The sequence below is a fragment of the Cynara cardunculus genome, assembly GCF_001531365.2.
Source record: "Cynara cardunculus var. scolymus isolate 2C chromosome LG 1, CcrdV1, whole genome shotgun sequence".
NCBI classification, from domain to species: domain Eukaryota; kingdom Viridiplantae; phylum Streptophyta; class Magnoliopsida; order Asterales; family Asteraceae; genus Cynara; species Cynara cardunculus.
Genome location: NC_037528.1, coordinates 46,546,008 through 46,562,143, shown reverse-complemented (window position 1 = coordinate 46,562,143; position 16,136 = coordinate 46,546,008). Strand labels below are relative to the sequence as shown.

Here is a 16,136-nt window from a genome sequence, read left to right as displayed (position 1 = left end):
GAGCGACTATTGGAATTGGATTACATAAAAATAAATATAAAAAACCTACGTGCAGTTTACCTAACACTTACCCGGTCAGCTTATCGGTAAAATCTAATATTATTATATATTTACGGGGTAAGATTTTAGTCCAATAAAACGACATAATATACAATAATTTATCCGGTAAGCACTTACCATGGTAAGACTCATCGTTCTCACTTACCGGGTAAGACTCTTTATCTTTGTCCCGTTCTTACCGGCTAAGATTTTTGTTCCTTACTATATTCATTCGGTGAGGTAACGTTACTTGGTAAGTGTTTATTCGGGTAAGCGTTTGGTAAATGGCCCCTTAATGTTCTTGAACATTTTTAAGGCTAAAAATGAAAGGAAAAGGAAAGAAAATAATGATAAGTTTTCTTTCAAAACTTCTCTTTTCAAATTATTATAATCTTCTTATCTTCAAAATGAGTTCAATATTGAATATTTTTTGATTTAATCATATTATTAAATATCGTAAATACATAGTGATTTATTTTTAAAACTTACATTTTATATCTTATGGTTATTTATTTAATTTGTTTATATTTTTTTTTACACTCTTATTTAGCTATACTCCTTTATAAAAAAGCATTTATAATTATCTTGAAATTTTTAACAGGTACCACCTATCAAGCTTGATGTACGTATTTTAAAGCTTCCATCTGCAAGTCCCAACTACTCTCCTTCCTGCTGGAATTTTTAAAAAGTATCAATTGTTATGCTTATTATGCAAGTCTCAAAGCTCATAACCTACAACACCCACTTCTTCTGCAACCACCTTCATCCACGTTCCTTCAAATCCACCCTAATTTCGCTTCTCCCGTACTTGATCGTCTTCTCTCACTCGCAGTTCCTATAAGTTGTCCACCATAACAATTGGTGACTTGACGACTTCAATGAAGTCAATAGTAAAAGATGAATTTTATTAACTAGGTTAAAAGAAACCCTCCCTTTTACTGTTTCCCATTTAGAAATTGCGACCCCGCATCCCATTCAATGAAATCGACCAGACGAGGACCGAGGACCACTACTAGTTGTTCCTTCTTGCCCATCTCCCGCACCGTCAAGGAGGCCACCGCCAACGACGACCATCTCTTGCACACAGCCGATCGCCACGATCACAGACCATAGTCCCGGTTACACACTTATTATTCAATTTCAAGTTTGTTCTTAGATTGATTTTATTTCTTTCTTGCTTAGTTAGGTAGTTGCTTGGATTATCTTTTAGATTTCAAATGTGGGTTTTTATATTTTTCAGATAAATTTGCCGATTTGGGGACATGGAGTGTTGGAGTTTCAAGATTTAGATTTTATATCAAAGGTTTCCACTTGGGGCTTCATCTGTGTGTATGTACTGCACTTGTGAATCTATCATTATTGTTTTGTGGACTTTTTATCAGAAATATTACAAACAATAGAATGATGTTCAAACGACTATACTTTGCACCCTTAGTTTGTTATCGTCTTTTGGATGGTTGGATGACAAGCCACAAGCCATCTATTGGTCTTATGCTCTCGACTGGGTGGTATTTGTAACCGCCCTATGTGCCCTTTGGTTCAAGTGCTTACAGGAATAAGAATGTATGATATCGATGTCCAGAGAACTCTTGGGTCGAAGTTTATGTGATTCATGGAATGACCGAAATCCTGAGAATCAAGTAATTCGATGAGTGTGGAATTCGAGTGTCGGAGCGGTGCTAGATTTCGAGGATTTTTTTTTAAGGTTGGGAGGATTGTAACTCCCGTAAATTTTGAACTTTTTAATATGATAAATTCCTCATCTAAGGGTATTTAAGTTGATAATCGACGAGGGCTTTTTATATAGAAACCATGTTGGAAAGTTTGAGATTCGAGTCGTGCTCGAAAGATGCAAAAAAACGACGAAATTGTGCGAACTTAGGGTTGGCGCGACCTATCTAAGGGTATTTATGTTGGTAATCGATGAGGGTTTTTATATAGAAACCATGTTGGAAAGTTTGAGATTCGAGCCGTGATTTAAAGATGCAAAAAAAGGACGAAAATGCACGAATTTAGTGTTGGCGCGACCTAGGTTGTTGCCCAGGTTGCATAGGTCACTATTTGTGGGCCTGGATAACGTGGGCGACTAGCTGCACGACCTAAGTCGTGGGCTAGGTCGGGGGAATGCGTCTGGTCATTTTAAAAGCTCGACTTTTAGGATTTTGATCCATTTTCTTCCCCTTCTCCGTTCCTCTCCTCCTTGGTGCCATTTTTGAGAACTTAGGTACCAATTTTAGAGCATCTTAGTACGAATCTACCTTAAAGAGTTCAAAGATTTGGTGATTGGAAGCTTGAGTATGGAAATGAGGAAATGTTCCATGTTAGGAGACTTAAAAGACTTGATTGAGGTAAGTTTCATGAATATTACAACCTCTAGTTTAGCAATCTTTGTAGGACAAAATGCATAAAATAGCAATCTACTTTCATAAATTTCTTTATTATAGCATTATACTTCCAGTTTTTCTTATTACAACAATGTACTTTTAAACTATTTTTTATTAGAACATTGTACTTTGAAAATTTTATCCATTATAGCATTAGATAACCTTTTGATTTAAATTTACCCATTATACCAGGTTTCCATGTCACCTCATTGTCCACATAGGTTGTCCACATATACTATAGTGATGTGACTTTCTTATTACAACATTGTACATTCAAAATTATTTTATTATAGCATCTACTAGTTCTTATTAAACAATATACTTTTAATTTTAATATTTAGATATTTTAATAAATATATTAAATGAATTAAAAAAATTCTAAATTATTCATTAATATACTAATATTAATAAAATTAGTAGAAGACAACTTATCTCGCTAATATTTTAAAAAAATATGTGTTTTTAAAAAAAAAATAAGAAACATTTCTTTTTTACCAAAAAGATATCATCTTTTAAATAATATATTATATTTGTTCAAAAACTTTTACTTGACGTATAAATATATTAAATTAATCAAATTTTTTTGAGCTATTTATTAATATAACAATATTAAAAAATTGTAGAACACAATTCATTTCGTTAACATTTTAGATAGAACTTTATAAAAGATAGTTATTTTTTTTAACGACATAAAATAAGAAGTGTTACCTTTTTTTACAAACAAAATATATCTCGAAAATAATGTAACATATTACTTAAGAAATTTTTTACTCWAGAATATTTAATTTGCATGCAATTTAATAAGAAAAAGTCAAAAAATTAAATGTTTTTTAAATCATAGCAATGAGTAATGAAAATCACTAATAATTTGAAATATGTTTTTATTTTTTATTTTAATTAAGTCATCAAAATGATGTGTCATCCACATCACCTCATTAAAGACACACAAGCAAAAAAGTCAAAGGGTTAACCGGTTTAAAAGGTAACAGGTTACTCATTGCTATAATGGGTAGATTTTTTAAAGTACGATGCCTTAATAAAATATAATTTGAAAGTACATTATTGTAATAAAGAAAAACAAAAGTAGAATGCTATAATAAGAAATTTTATGAAAGTAGGTTGCTATTTCATGCATTTAACCCATCTTTGTAAATCTAAAGTTTATGCTCATTTGATGGTTCATTTCTCAACTTGAGGAAATGGTTGGTTTGGAACCCTAGATCCTTCTTGAAGATGGTGAGATCTTCATCAATGGAAGCAAAATTTTGGGGTTTGGAACCTAGGTTTTGTTAACCTAGCAATGTGAGTTCAAGTTGCTTTGTAAAAACTTTGTATATGCCAAATATGTTATTCAGTTGACAAGTTTGCATATTTGGTATATTCGATTTTTTATAAATTTCGTGAAATGTTCATAATTGGGGTTTTTGGATACTTTTGTAAATAAATCTTGAGAGTGTGTTATTTTGATGATTTATCTCACAAATGGATATTTTTATGTTAATGCATTCTTAGTTTTTTGATTTTTTAAACCAGTTGAAAAATACGGATTATTATGTGATAATATATTTTGGAGATATAAATACTATGGTTTTGTTTGGAGAATGTCAATGATAGTTTTTGAGGTAATCACACTTCTCGAGCATGCAGTTTGATTAATGAGTTTTTATTATAAAAATGGTGGGTTTTTGAAAGATTTTGCTTTTACGATAAATACATTTCATTTGTGAAATTATAATTTAAATCAAGTAGTCTTCCAGTTTTATCATTTTGTAATTATGATGAAAATTGTTTGAACTCGCTAGACATTAAACCAAACCTTATTATTTACCGGCATGTGCATCAGGATTTTGCTGTGAAATGTTACTAGCGACATTGTGATGTATTGAGTGTTAGTTAGATGCACAAGAAGGATCTAGCTTTCCGTTGACGTCTTTTGCATTAGGAGACAACAGCTGTTATTGAGTTTTGGTAACACCCGACCTTGATCTAATACTTATGTTAGGCTTAGTTTATCTATTGTTGATGTAAATCTAGATTTGTCACTCGAGGTAATTCAAATATCGATTTATAGAAAGCACTTTATCCTTTATTTGATGTATTATAGAAAATTCTAATTTAATCGATTTTTTCCATATTTGAGGGTGTTACAACATACCCCCTCACATAAGAGGCATTTTAGTCATTTTACATATTTTAATGAATTAAATCAGTATACAAATATTTAAAATTGTAAGTACAAGTCTTAAAGCTTTACACAAAAATAAAAAAAGAGGACAAAAATCCATGAACCCACCTCTGTCTCCACCACCCTGTCATGCTCCCTTCATCAAAAACCCCACCTTTTCTTTTCTATCAGATTTAGGGGTCGTTTACTAAACATTTATACTTGGTAAGTGTTTAACGCATAAATTTCCTCATCGGATGAATATGAGAAGGGCCAAGAATCTTACCGGGTAMGAGTGATGAGAAGGATGAAGAGTCTTATCCGGTAAGTGAGGATGACGACTCTTACCCAGGTAAGCGCTTACCCAGTAAATTGTTGCATTCGATTTGTTTTGATGTACTAAAATCTTATGCATCAAAATAAATTATAGTGTTGACTCATATTGGTAAGCGCTTACCGGATAAGCATTTAGGTAAACGACTCCTTAGTCAATTCTTGAACCAACCTATATTTAAAAAACAGATCGATAAATCAATTCTAGAACCAACATATATCAAACAAAACCAAATACGCAAATCCGAGATCATTTGTTGGTTTAGTTGTTTCATGGGGTAGGGGTGAAACATGGCTATTTCACTCTGTTCCACATAAAAGTCATGCCAAACATGAGACAAAATCCCTATCCTGTTCTGTCAAATGTACCAAACGCACCATTAATGAAGTCGAAGGACGAGAACATAATTCGCTCTTAATTTATTCATAATTAGATATTTTAAATTTAGAGAAGTCATCTTAAGAAACTTGATTATTAAAATAAATATAAAATTATATATCTATATTTAGTTATAATAATCTGATGTAATAACTTGCATTAGATATTAGGTACCTAGAATCGATATGGATATTGTGGATCGAAATCTAGCCCTGTATTTGTACTCATGTATCTATTGGTCGAGCAACAGAGTATCAAATTATGTTTGTGTTAGTTTATTGTTATCTCACTTAGGGTGCGTTTGGTATACAGACTGAATGGGATGAGACGAGACGAGACAAAAATAAATAGTGCCATGTTTGGCATGCCATGGAACATAAATAAGTTTTCATGGGACTATTCTTGAGTTTTTTTGTTCCACCAAAAAGGTGGAACAACATGGGACTAAACCTTGAGATTACAATATTACCCTTATTACTTCACATCAGATACAAAACCTAATTAAACTCCATCGCCTCCATCTTTCTTCATATTGCAGCTCGATTCTAGCATCCATCTTCCACTAACTAGAAGCCGATTCCACACTCCAGCTTCCACAAGCTCGAACTTGATTCCGATTCAGGTACAATTTCTTCTCCATCTTCCATGGTTGTCGATTTCTCCATACTTTCCTGCACCAAATCGATTCGACAAACTCGAAATCAATTGGCTACTGTTGTTTCGAGAGTCAATTGTGTTTGTTTCATTAATCTGTAGACTGTAGCTGTTAATCTTACTAACTTAGGGTGGAACTGAATTGCTTCTTTTTAGTTTCTTCTGATCATCATTGCATGAATATATGATGTTACTATGAATTTGACTGTTGTTTGTTTTGTAAAAAAACCTTTATATATTCCAGCAAGTTCCAAGAAGTTGAATAAAATTTAACATATCTAAGCTAAAACCATGTACGTTTAGAATGGGGCCGTTTACCAAACGCTTACTTGGGTAAGAGCTTACTAAATCACATTACCTACCGGATGAATATGGTAAGGACCAAGAATCTTACCCGGTAAGAGCGAGCCAAGGATAACAGTTTTACCCGGTAAGAGCAAGGCAAGGACAAGAGTCTTACCCGGTAAGAGCAAGGCAAGAACAAGAATCTTACCCGGTAAGTGAGAGTGATGACTCTTACCACGGTAAGCGCTTACCAGGAAAATTGTTGCATACAATTTCGTTTTTGTGAACTAAAATCTTACCCGGTAAGTAAATGATAGTATTGACTTTTACCGGTAAACACTTATCAGTTAAGTCTTTGGTAAACGGCCCCGTAATATTTCAACCTAAACTAAACCCAGTCTATTATAAGTCTGTAATCAAGAGCCTCAATCTTAAAACTGATCAATTTACACATACACATGTATGTTTAGAACAATTGGTGTTTGTAATGGAATAATATTTGTTTTGGTATTATTTCTATAGAATCACGTGTGATTTGTCTTATGGAAGCATATTTGTTTGTCTTGGTATTTGTTATTGTTTAGTAGATTTGTAAAAAATGGCAGACCCTCGTGGGTAGACAAAGGATCAGGAAGACTTGTTGATCACAGTTCTTCAAAACATTGTCATAAATGGTGGAAGAGGTGACAATGGAAGCTTTAGGTCTAGTACGTATGAGAGTGTTGTCTCAAAGATGTGGGAAAGAATTCTCGATATTAGCGTAACAGCAAAGCACGTGCAAAATAAAATCAAGCAACTGAAAGATAAATATTCCATTGCTTATGACATGCTATATACGAGCGGAATGACGCAAATCAATATGTAACTGTCAAAGCTCCCGAGATTTTGGAGGAGTAAAAGGTTAGTAGTTATATATTATAATAGGTTATGTATAATGTTTTTTGTTACTTTTTTTATTAATTGTTTGTTGACGTAGAAACATCCCAACAAAAACTACACGGCTAATAAGCCATTCCCGGCTTATGAGCGGTTGAAGTTGGTATTAAGTAAAAATCGTGCAACAAGAAACATCGCCGAATCTGCTACACACTCTTTGAAAAATACGAACATGATTATTTTCCAACCGAAGTTAATGTTCCTCCCATTCGAAGTCCTTCCAATACAACTTCTCATTCCAAATGAAGGAGAAGAAACAAGTAAAAAGAGAAAAAAGACAAACGAGATATCCAAGTTAGTAAAGGAAACCAAGAATGAAATCCATGAAGCAACCAATCAAATGAAAAGGTTGGTTTCAGTTATCTCGGATTCTATAACGGAAATGAATGACTTAAGCAATGAGTTGAAACGACTTGGACTTGGTGTCATGAAAATCATTCGAATGGATAAGTACTTTGGTGACAAACCGTCCCAATATTGTTTTTGGAAGAATTTGGATGATAATATGAAACTAAAATTTGTGAAATCAATTTATGACGAGGACAAGTAGTAGTCTTAGAATATGGTCAAAACAAAAGGAATACTTTGGAATGCTTGACATGTTTATGAAGACAATTTTTGTTTTCAAATGTTTATTATCTTTGGTACACTTGACATGTTTATGGATGGCTTAAGACTACTACTTGTCCTCATCATAAATTGATTTCACAAATTCTAGTTTCACATCATCATCCAAACTCTTTAAAAAACGACATTGGAACGGTTTGTTACCAAAGTACTTACCCATTCAAATGATTTTCATGACACCAAGTCCAAGTCGTTTCAACTCATTGCTTAAGCCATCCATCATTTCCTTTGTAGAATCCGAGATAACTGAAACTAACCTTTTCATTTGATTGGTTACTTCATGGATTTCATTCTTGGTTTGTCCTTTTTCTCTTTTTACTTGTTCCTTCTCCTTCATTTGGAATGGAGGAACATTAACTTCAGTCGGAAAATCATCATTACTTTCCATGTTCATATTTTTCAAAGCGTTTGTAGCAGATTCGACGATGTTTCCCGTTGCACGAATTTTACCGCACACCAACTTCAACCGCTCATAAGTCGGGAATGGCTTATTAGCCATGTAGTTTTTTTGTTGGGATGTTTCTACATTAACAAACAAACAAACAATTAATAAAAAAGGTAACAAAAAACATTATACATAACCTATTATAATATATAACTACCAACCTTTAAATACTCCTCCAAAATCTCGGGAACTTCAACAGTCACACATTGATTTGTGTTATTCCACCCAAATTCGCTCGTATTTAGCATGTCATAAGCAGCGGAATATTTTTCTTTTAGCCGCTTTATTTTATTTTGCATGTGCTTCGCTGTTATGCTAATACCGGAAATTCTTTCCCGCATCTTTAGACAACAGACTCATACATACCTGACCTAAAGCTTCCATTGTCATCTCTTCCACCATTTATAACAATGTCTTGACGAACTGTGACCAACAAGTCTTCCTCATCCATTGTCCACCCACGACGGTCTGCCATTTTATTACAAATCTACTAAACAATAACAAATATCAATGAAACAAACACAATCGACTCTCGAAACAACAGTAGCCACTCGATTTCAAAAACTGATTTCGAGTTCGTGGAATCGATTTGGTGCAGGAAAGTATGGAGAAATCGGCATCCATGGAAGATGGAGAAGAAATTGTACCTGAATTGGAATCAAGTTCGAGCTCGTAGAAGTTGGAGTGTGAAATTGTCTTCAAGTTTGTGGAAGATGGAGGCTAGAATTAAGCTGCAAGATGAAAAAAGATGGAGGCGATGGAGTTTAATTAGGTTTTGTATTTGATGTGAAGTAATAAGGGTAATGTTGTAATCTCAAGGTTTAGTCCCATGTTGCTCCACCTTTTTTTTGGTGGAACAAAAGAAACTCAAAAATAGTCCCATGAAAACTCATTTTTCCCATGCTATCTAAACCTTATTTATGTCTTATGGCATGCCAAACATGACACTATTTATTTTTGTCTATTCCCCTCCCACCCAATCTGCATACCAAATGCACCCTTATGGATCAATCCGTCCTAATAGATTAGGAAGATTTTTGTTTGGTAGGATTTTTTTGTAGATGAAATGAGCATGTTTGGAAGAAAACTTGGCTTTTTGTATAAAGCTCCCCCTAAAAGCTTACTGAATAAACCACTTTCTATATCATTAAACCACTACCAAACAATCATGTATAGTTGACCAAATAAGCTGTGAGTCCCCTTAAACTCATTAAGTTGCTAACAAACAAGCCCTAACATTAAATGTCATAATATAGTAATAAATTCATAATAACATGAAGAAAAAAAACATTCCCTTTTCAAAACATAACAAACCCAAATAAAAGGAACCAAACTGACTTCTGAAATTGCTAATAAAATCTCCTACGTTTATACCGGTTTAAGAAATAAAACACGTTCCGAAAAGAACTGGTTACAGAACCAGTTATATTGCATATAAATGTATATATATATGTATGGGGTATATCGTCAAATTTACATACATATTCTTTGTTTTTATTTTCCCAAATTTATTGACTGAAATACGTGCATAGATAAAAGAAAGTTCATAGTCGATTACCCTTTCAGGATATAGTAAATATTCTATAAAAATACCATGCTTCCAATGAAAGAAAGAATATAGAGCGGGAAAGAACGAACATATCTGTCAGCCTTATTTGCTCAAAAGGATAGGAGACATGGTATCCCACCGTGTTTGTGCCCAACAAGTTGAGACTCTGAATTAAACCCATATATCACCTGCAATTTTGTAAGAGTTGTGAATTTCAGCACATATGTTTGAAATTCTTTTTAAGAACCATGTGCGTTTGGGCCAGCTTGAGTTTGCCTCGACCAATCCCAAAGGGTCCTGAAGTTAACAATTGGGAAAGTCGGCACTGAGGAGACTCGAACTGCTGATCAATGGTCAGCAAACTCAAAGTGTGACCAGTTGAGCTACCCTCAAGGGTTAGAAATGGCCTTTAGCTGATCTGGGGGTCAACAAAGTTCTGGTGGCATGCACACATTTATAAATAGAATACCGAGGAATATATTGCACCTGCTAAAAATACGATCATTCTTTTTTAGCAACAGCGGGTGTCCGGGCCCATTTACGCGCACCTCGACTAAATCATATGGAGTGCTAAAGATAACAGCCAGGAAAATCCCAGTGTCCGTGGGGAAACTCGAACTGGCTATTAGGGAATGACTAGTTTCAAAAAATAATCTGTTAGCCCCCATATTCATTTGCATCCAGCCTCAAGTCTTCGGATAAAAGAAATATCATGATATCTGCCCACCTACATTGCTGAGTCTCAGATTAGCAGGGACTCAAAAAGGTGGATTCGACCTGTTACAGAAACAGTCAGAGGTTAAAACTGATGAGCAACAGAATTCTCAGACATTAAATAAGAAATGTTTCATTATTTGTGACGTAACCAATCATGAACTAGTATGAGGATGTCCATTTTTAGGAGATTGATTGATCTATTGACGAAATCCATACACTTGTTGATGGCTTCAATCGTAGGCAAACTAAACCAACCCGAAAGTACCCAGTATATCCCACTTGAAATTAGGGCTTTTCCTCTTGGACCATTTAACAAAGCCGTCTGTGATGATTAATTATTACGAGCAGGCTTGTTTTATTACAGTTGACCAGTTATCGGCACCCTAGATGCACTAGGCACCCATGTTGATATGCAAATATGGGGATCAACATATATATATATATATATATATATATATGTATGTATATATATGTATGTATGAAACTATTACTGAATGTAATGAAGTATCTCCGAAGAGTAGAAGCATACGAGTGATAGCCATTTAAGTATCCTTTACCAAAGAGAACGAAAAATAGAAACTCTATGGAACTATCATTGAATGTGGCAAACACATGCTTTTGAGGGACCTAATGCAGACTTCATCTAATTTAAGTCTACTTTCCCAAAGAGAATGATGGCAGAAGAAACTCAACAAATTGGAGATGGTGATAAGAAAATCAAGCAAATTGGACAATTCAAAAAACCTCCTGAAAGAAGTTCCTATAGAGTACTCCCTGAACTTAAGAAATGACAGAAACCCTTCTAAAGTTTAGCAATTTGACAAATGGAATACATCTTAACTTTCAAGAATCAAATAATGACACTTGACAACACGCCAAACGCCTTTTACTTCTTGATTAAAAGTAATATCCACATGAAAGGAGGGTCCAAAGAAAGAAAATTTACAAGATGAGAGGTCATATGCAACTCTCGAAACATGTTGTCAGAAAGGAAGTGATTGCTAATCAAAACATGTTAATAATGAGACTTGCACTCAAACAATCAGTCTAACAAACTACCCCATCAAATCAATGACATCAAAAGAATACATCAGAAACACATCAAATCATTCTTACCATAAATGAATGACACTAGCGCACAGCACAAGCTTGTCCATAGTAGTAGCACAAAATTGTTCACAGTGGCGTACAACAGTACTGTTTCCAGTTTTATTTTAATGGTGACTAGGGTTTGGTTATCAAAATCTTAGCTCTTATACATCTAACTGTTAAGACTTCCATAAAAGTTATAACCGAAGAGAAAAGACTGAATATGTTTGCATGTTGCAAGCTTGAGCATATGCATATTCCTAAACAATAATTTATAAATCCTAATGCATCTGATCTATGAGTAGGTGTGCTTCAAATAAATTAGAAACTCTGTGGGAGTGCATATCACGGTCTTGTTCAAATCCAAAAGGCGAATGGTTTGAATATGACGGGTGTATCCTTTTGTGTGTATGAACCAGATGTGTGTCATCAAAACTGTTGGAAAATGGCCGTGATCGCGCTGGAAAGTTGTATTGCAAGGTGAAGATACTCATGTAGTTTATGTTTATTTAGGGTTAAAATGGTTCCAATTATCAGAAACTGCACCATGTAGGAGTGTAGTGAGAAAGTTGAAGTGCACTTATATGGAGGGAAAAAGAAGCAGGCCGCAAACTTGAGACAAGAAACCAGTTGTTTCCATGGAGACCCCTGGTTGTGAAAAAAGAGAAACTTTGCAGCAAACTTGAGACAAGAAAAGCARGTTAGGAGCGAGGAGCCACATACAAACAGAAGCAGGTACTAGAAAGTGACAAGGTAAGAAAAACCAAACACCCCTAGTCCAACTTGGAGCTCTAGCAACTTATCTACCGGCTCACTACCCTTACCTCCCCCCCCCTCCCTACCTCTGCAGCTCCCATCTATTTAAGCAACCCCACCCCTAATTTGCTACCCTAATCCTATGTCTCCTATAACTACTATGAGGAGTCATGTCCTCCAAAAGGCCTAAAGTTGTCATGCCCAACCTTCGTTGCTCATCCCATGTCCTCCTCGCCCTCTCAACAGTCATACCACCATTTGTCTCCTGCAAACATGGCCAAACCACCACAATCTTCCCTCTCAACCTATTTGTGATATGTGCAACTCCCAACCCCGCCTGAAAGACATCATGCGGTATCCTGTCAAACCTGCTCCGGCCACAGGTCGATCTAAGCATCCTCATTTCTACAACCGCAACCTTACCTCTTTCACATGTTGGAGATTCTATAACCTATATAAAGTACATCAATAGATATTTAATATGTAATGGTGTGTTGCATACCACTACACCAAAATCCCAATTTTCGATGTTAATCATATGCTCCTGATTAGCATATGATTAGCATTTGATGACCCAAGACATCCTAAAGTAGGAAACTTGTATATTAACTCCTTCCTGGCTATGCTTCCCAATAATGGCCAATTGAGAACAAGTGTTTCAACATTGCAGATGCATGACAAGATTTGTAATTTGGAAGTATAACATATCAGCATAACAACTTATCAACTCATCGTTTTTATAACAATGTATTAACTTGTTGTATTTTATAATATTATGGACTTCTAACCTCTAACTAGATTTAACCCGTGACAATTGCTTTCAAGCATCAAAGATGTGTGAAATAACAGTTGCTATTGAACACAACACGACAAGGTACAACCAAATATATGCCAAAGATTAATGTATACTTATGACGTGCACACCTGATAATGCCAAGCATTGAGCTCTTTTGCATGCATTGATGACCTCAAGGAACTGTTTCTCCATATGCAACATTGAAAAGCCACATCAGTTAAATAGCCACATGGATATCTGCATCACTATTATATGAAATATCTCTCTGTGTGACAGGCTTGCCCGATGCAGCTTTCCTTATTTCAAAAGCTTCTTTCAGCATCCCAGCCTTTAGAAGACGTGATACCAATGAATTTACAGTAATCGAATCAGGGGCACAGCCAAYTACTATCATCTTCTGGAAAAGGCTTATTGCTTCAATCATTCGCCCTTTCATACAATGCCCAATAATCAAAATGGTAAATGTTAACTTATCAGGGTAGCATCTTTTCTCCTCCATTTCCTTAACAATCACATTAGCCTCATCCACGTTGCCTGCTTTGCAGAAACCATCAATTACAGGGTTGTAAACAAATGCTTTAGGAATAATATCGCYCCTCTTCTTCAATTGTMTTAAGAGRTCACGTGCCTCATTTAATCTAYTTTSTTTACACAAAGTATTGATGAGAATGGAAAAGGTGTATATGTTGGGATATAAATTTCTTCTATTCATCTCATCCCAGATCTTTAAACCTTGGTGCACTTCTCCTAGGCGACAATGGCCATCAATGATAGATGTGAAGGTGATGACATCAGGGGTACAACCATGATCAACCATCTTCTCGTACATATTTAGTACAGAAACCATATTGCCAATCTTRCCAAAACCATCAATTATGACATTAAAGGTAAAAGTGCTAGGTYTGATTCCATGACTTATCATATCACTAAATAGGACCATAGCCTCTTCCATCTTACCTAGTTTGCAATACCCGGATATAACTGAAGTAAAAGTCACAACATTCGGTGAACATCCRTCTACCATTGAAGTTTCTCTCAACAAGTCATGTGCTTTATTAACATTGCCAGCACGACAAAATCCATTCAAAAGAGTATTATAGGTAACCACATCAGGCAAACAACCAAACATCCTCATGTGATTGAAAAACCCAAATGCCTTGTCAACCTCCCTAGCCCTGCACAGACCAGAGATGACTATATTAAAAGTATAAGCATTATGAGAATAGCATTGCGATCTTAAAATAATGTTTTCAAAGAAAGCAACCGCCTCATCCACCTGATTACTCTTCACCAATGAACTCAAAATTTTGTTAACCACAATACAACTGAGCACCCCATCCTTTTCAACACTAGATCGAGAACTATCAACAATCAACTCTTTGGCAACCTCAAACTTACCAGCATTCACAAATGACTTTATTACAAAGCCCAAAAGCGAATTATCTGGCGATACCCCATCAATCCTCATCAAATCAATTAGCAGTTTGGCTAAATCATGAACACCAACTTGACTAAATGACCTTAAAAGAAAACTATATGTTTCAATCGAAGGAACAAGATTCAACGTATTCTTAGTATATTCTAAAAAACTAAAAGCCAATTTTGGGTTATTCCAATTACTACTCATATGCTCAATAACACTAAAAGCAGTCAAAGAATTTAAATTCTTGCGAAGATAATCCAAAATGCGAACTTCTTCCATTGACGATTTACGTCGAACATATAAGGTGCATACAACCTTAACAAACCAAACAGAGGTGGCCCCTCCAAATTGACCTTGAGATTTTGAGATCGATGAAAATTTGGAAGCCCATTGTAACCTATAGAATCTAAACAAACAGATTGGGAAAATATGAGTTCTTGGGGAATGATTCGACCACCTCAATGGCATTGTTCCTAATCTGCCAATGGAGCAACCGAAGAAATCGCAATGACTCTCACGTATCTTTAACCTACAATCAACAAATAGATCATCTGACCATTGAGTCTACCATCCCTTCCGCATCTAAAACGATAACAAACGGTGAGTGATATGCGGCAATGAAGAAATCCGACCCATTGAACCAATCATCACAGACGTCAAACCCTCATCAGAACTTTTAAGACCAAACAGAAACCATTATAGCAGCCGTGAAGCACGGAATACATCGGCTGTGTGAATCTGCTGGTCGGCCGAGCTCAGGTGAACCTTGGTGAGGCTAGGTTCGGGAAGAGAAGACCGAGATTGGGCTAGCACAGCCCAAATGCGTACTTCTATTCTAGTTCTAGCCTTCTAGGGCTGCAACTGGGCTTATAATACGAATTTTTTTTATTGTGATTTTTGATTTTCTGTTTTTATGATTAATCTATGTTATATCATAAAATATTTGACAAAAATTCTTAAAAATCATTTTTTATGCATGAAGTATTGTGTATTAATATATATTACCTAAAATCTAAGATTACAAATAAATTGTACGTAAATACAACTTATTAAAGCTTCATTTTAGAATTCGTATAACTAACTGCAGATAAACATAATCAAATACCGGATAGACATCTCATTTTAAATATAAAAAATCTAAAATAAAATTAAGATAATTATTGAGTTTTAACCGAATACTTAATCATTATTCTTATAAAAAATTATATTATTAAATAAAAAATAAATTACTTCGTTACTAAATTTAAATTAAATTATAATAAAAAATTGAATTAAAGAAATTACAAAAAAACAAAACTTTTAAATAGTTAATTTGATACTAATATTGATATATTTATTTTTAAAATTTTATGATATCTTCAATGGTTAATTTGATACTAATATTGATATATTTATTTTTAAAATTTTATTTTTGAAATTTTATGATATCTAAAAAAACCCAATGGACTTTAATGTTTGGATTAATTAAGTCTTTGAACAATTTTTTGAAACAAATAAGTCCTTGGACATTCCAAAACATGTTAAATAACTCCTTGGACAATTTTTTGAAACAAATAAGTC

At 34.5% G+C, this 16,136-nt stretch overlaps 1 protein-coding gene across 2 annotated transcripts; it reads right to left on the bottom strand.

The window, feature by feature from the left end:
* Nucleotides 1–8,422: 8,422 nt before the first annotated feature.
* Nucleotides 8,423–15,369, bottom strand: LOC112509722 (pentatricopeptide repeat-containing protein At2g06000-like). 2 transcript variants are annotated; one of them, XM_025114838.1, is made up of 4 exons: nt 13,282–15,369; nt 10,282–10,572; nt 9,885–9,983; nt 8,423–8,977 (listed from the first exon to the last, which is right to left on the bottom strand). In XM_025114838.1, the coding sequence occupies exon 1, from the start codon at nt 15,042–15,044 to the stop codon at nt 13,371–13,373; it is 1,674 nt and encodes a 557-aa protein (XP_024970606.1). In that variant the 5' UTR covers nt 15,045–15,369; the 3' UTR covers nt 8,423–8,977; nt 9,885–9,983; nt 10,282–10,572; nt 13,282–13,370. The 2 variants fall into 2 exon arrangements, with proteins under 2 accessions (XP_024970606.1, XP_024970597.1); XM_025114829.1 differs by lacking the exon at nt 8,423–8,977 and having other exon boundaries at nt 9,448–9,983.
* Between the last annotated feature and the right edge of the window lie 767 nt (nt 15,370–16,136).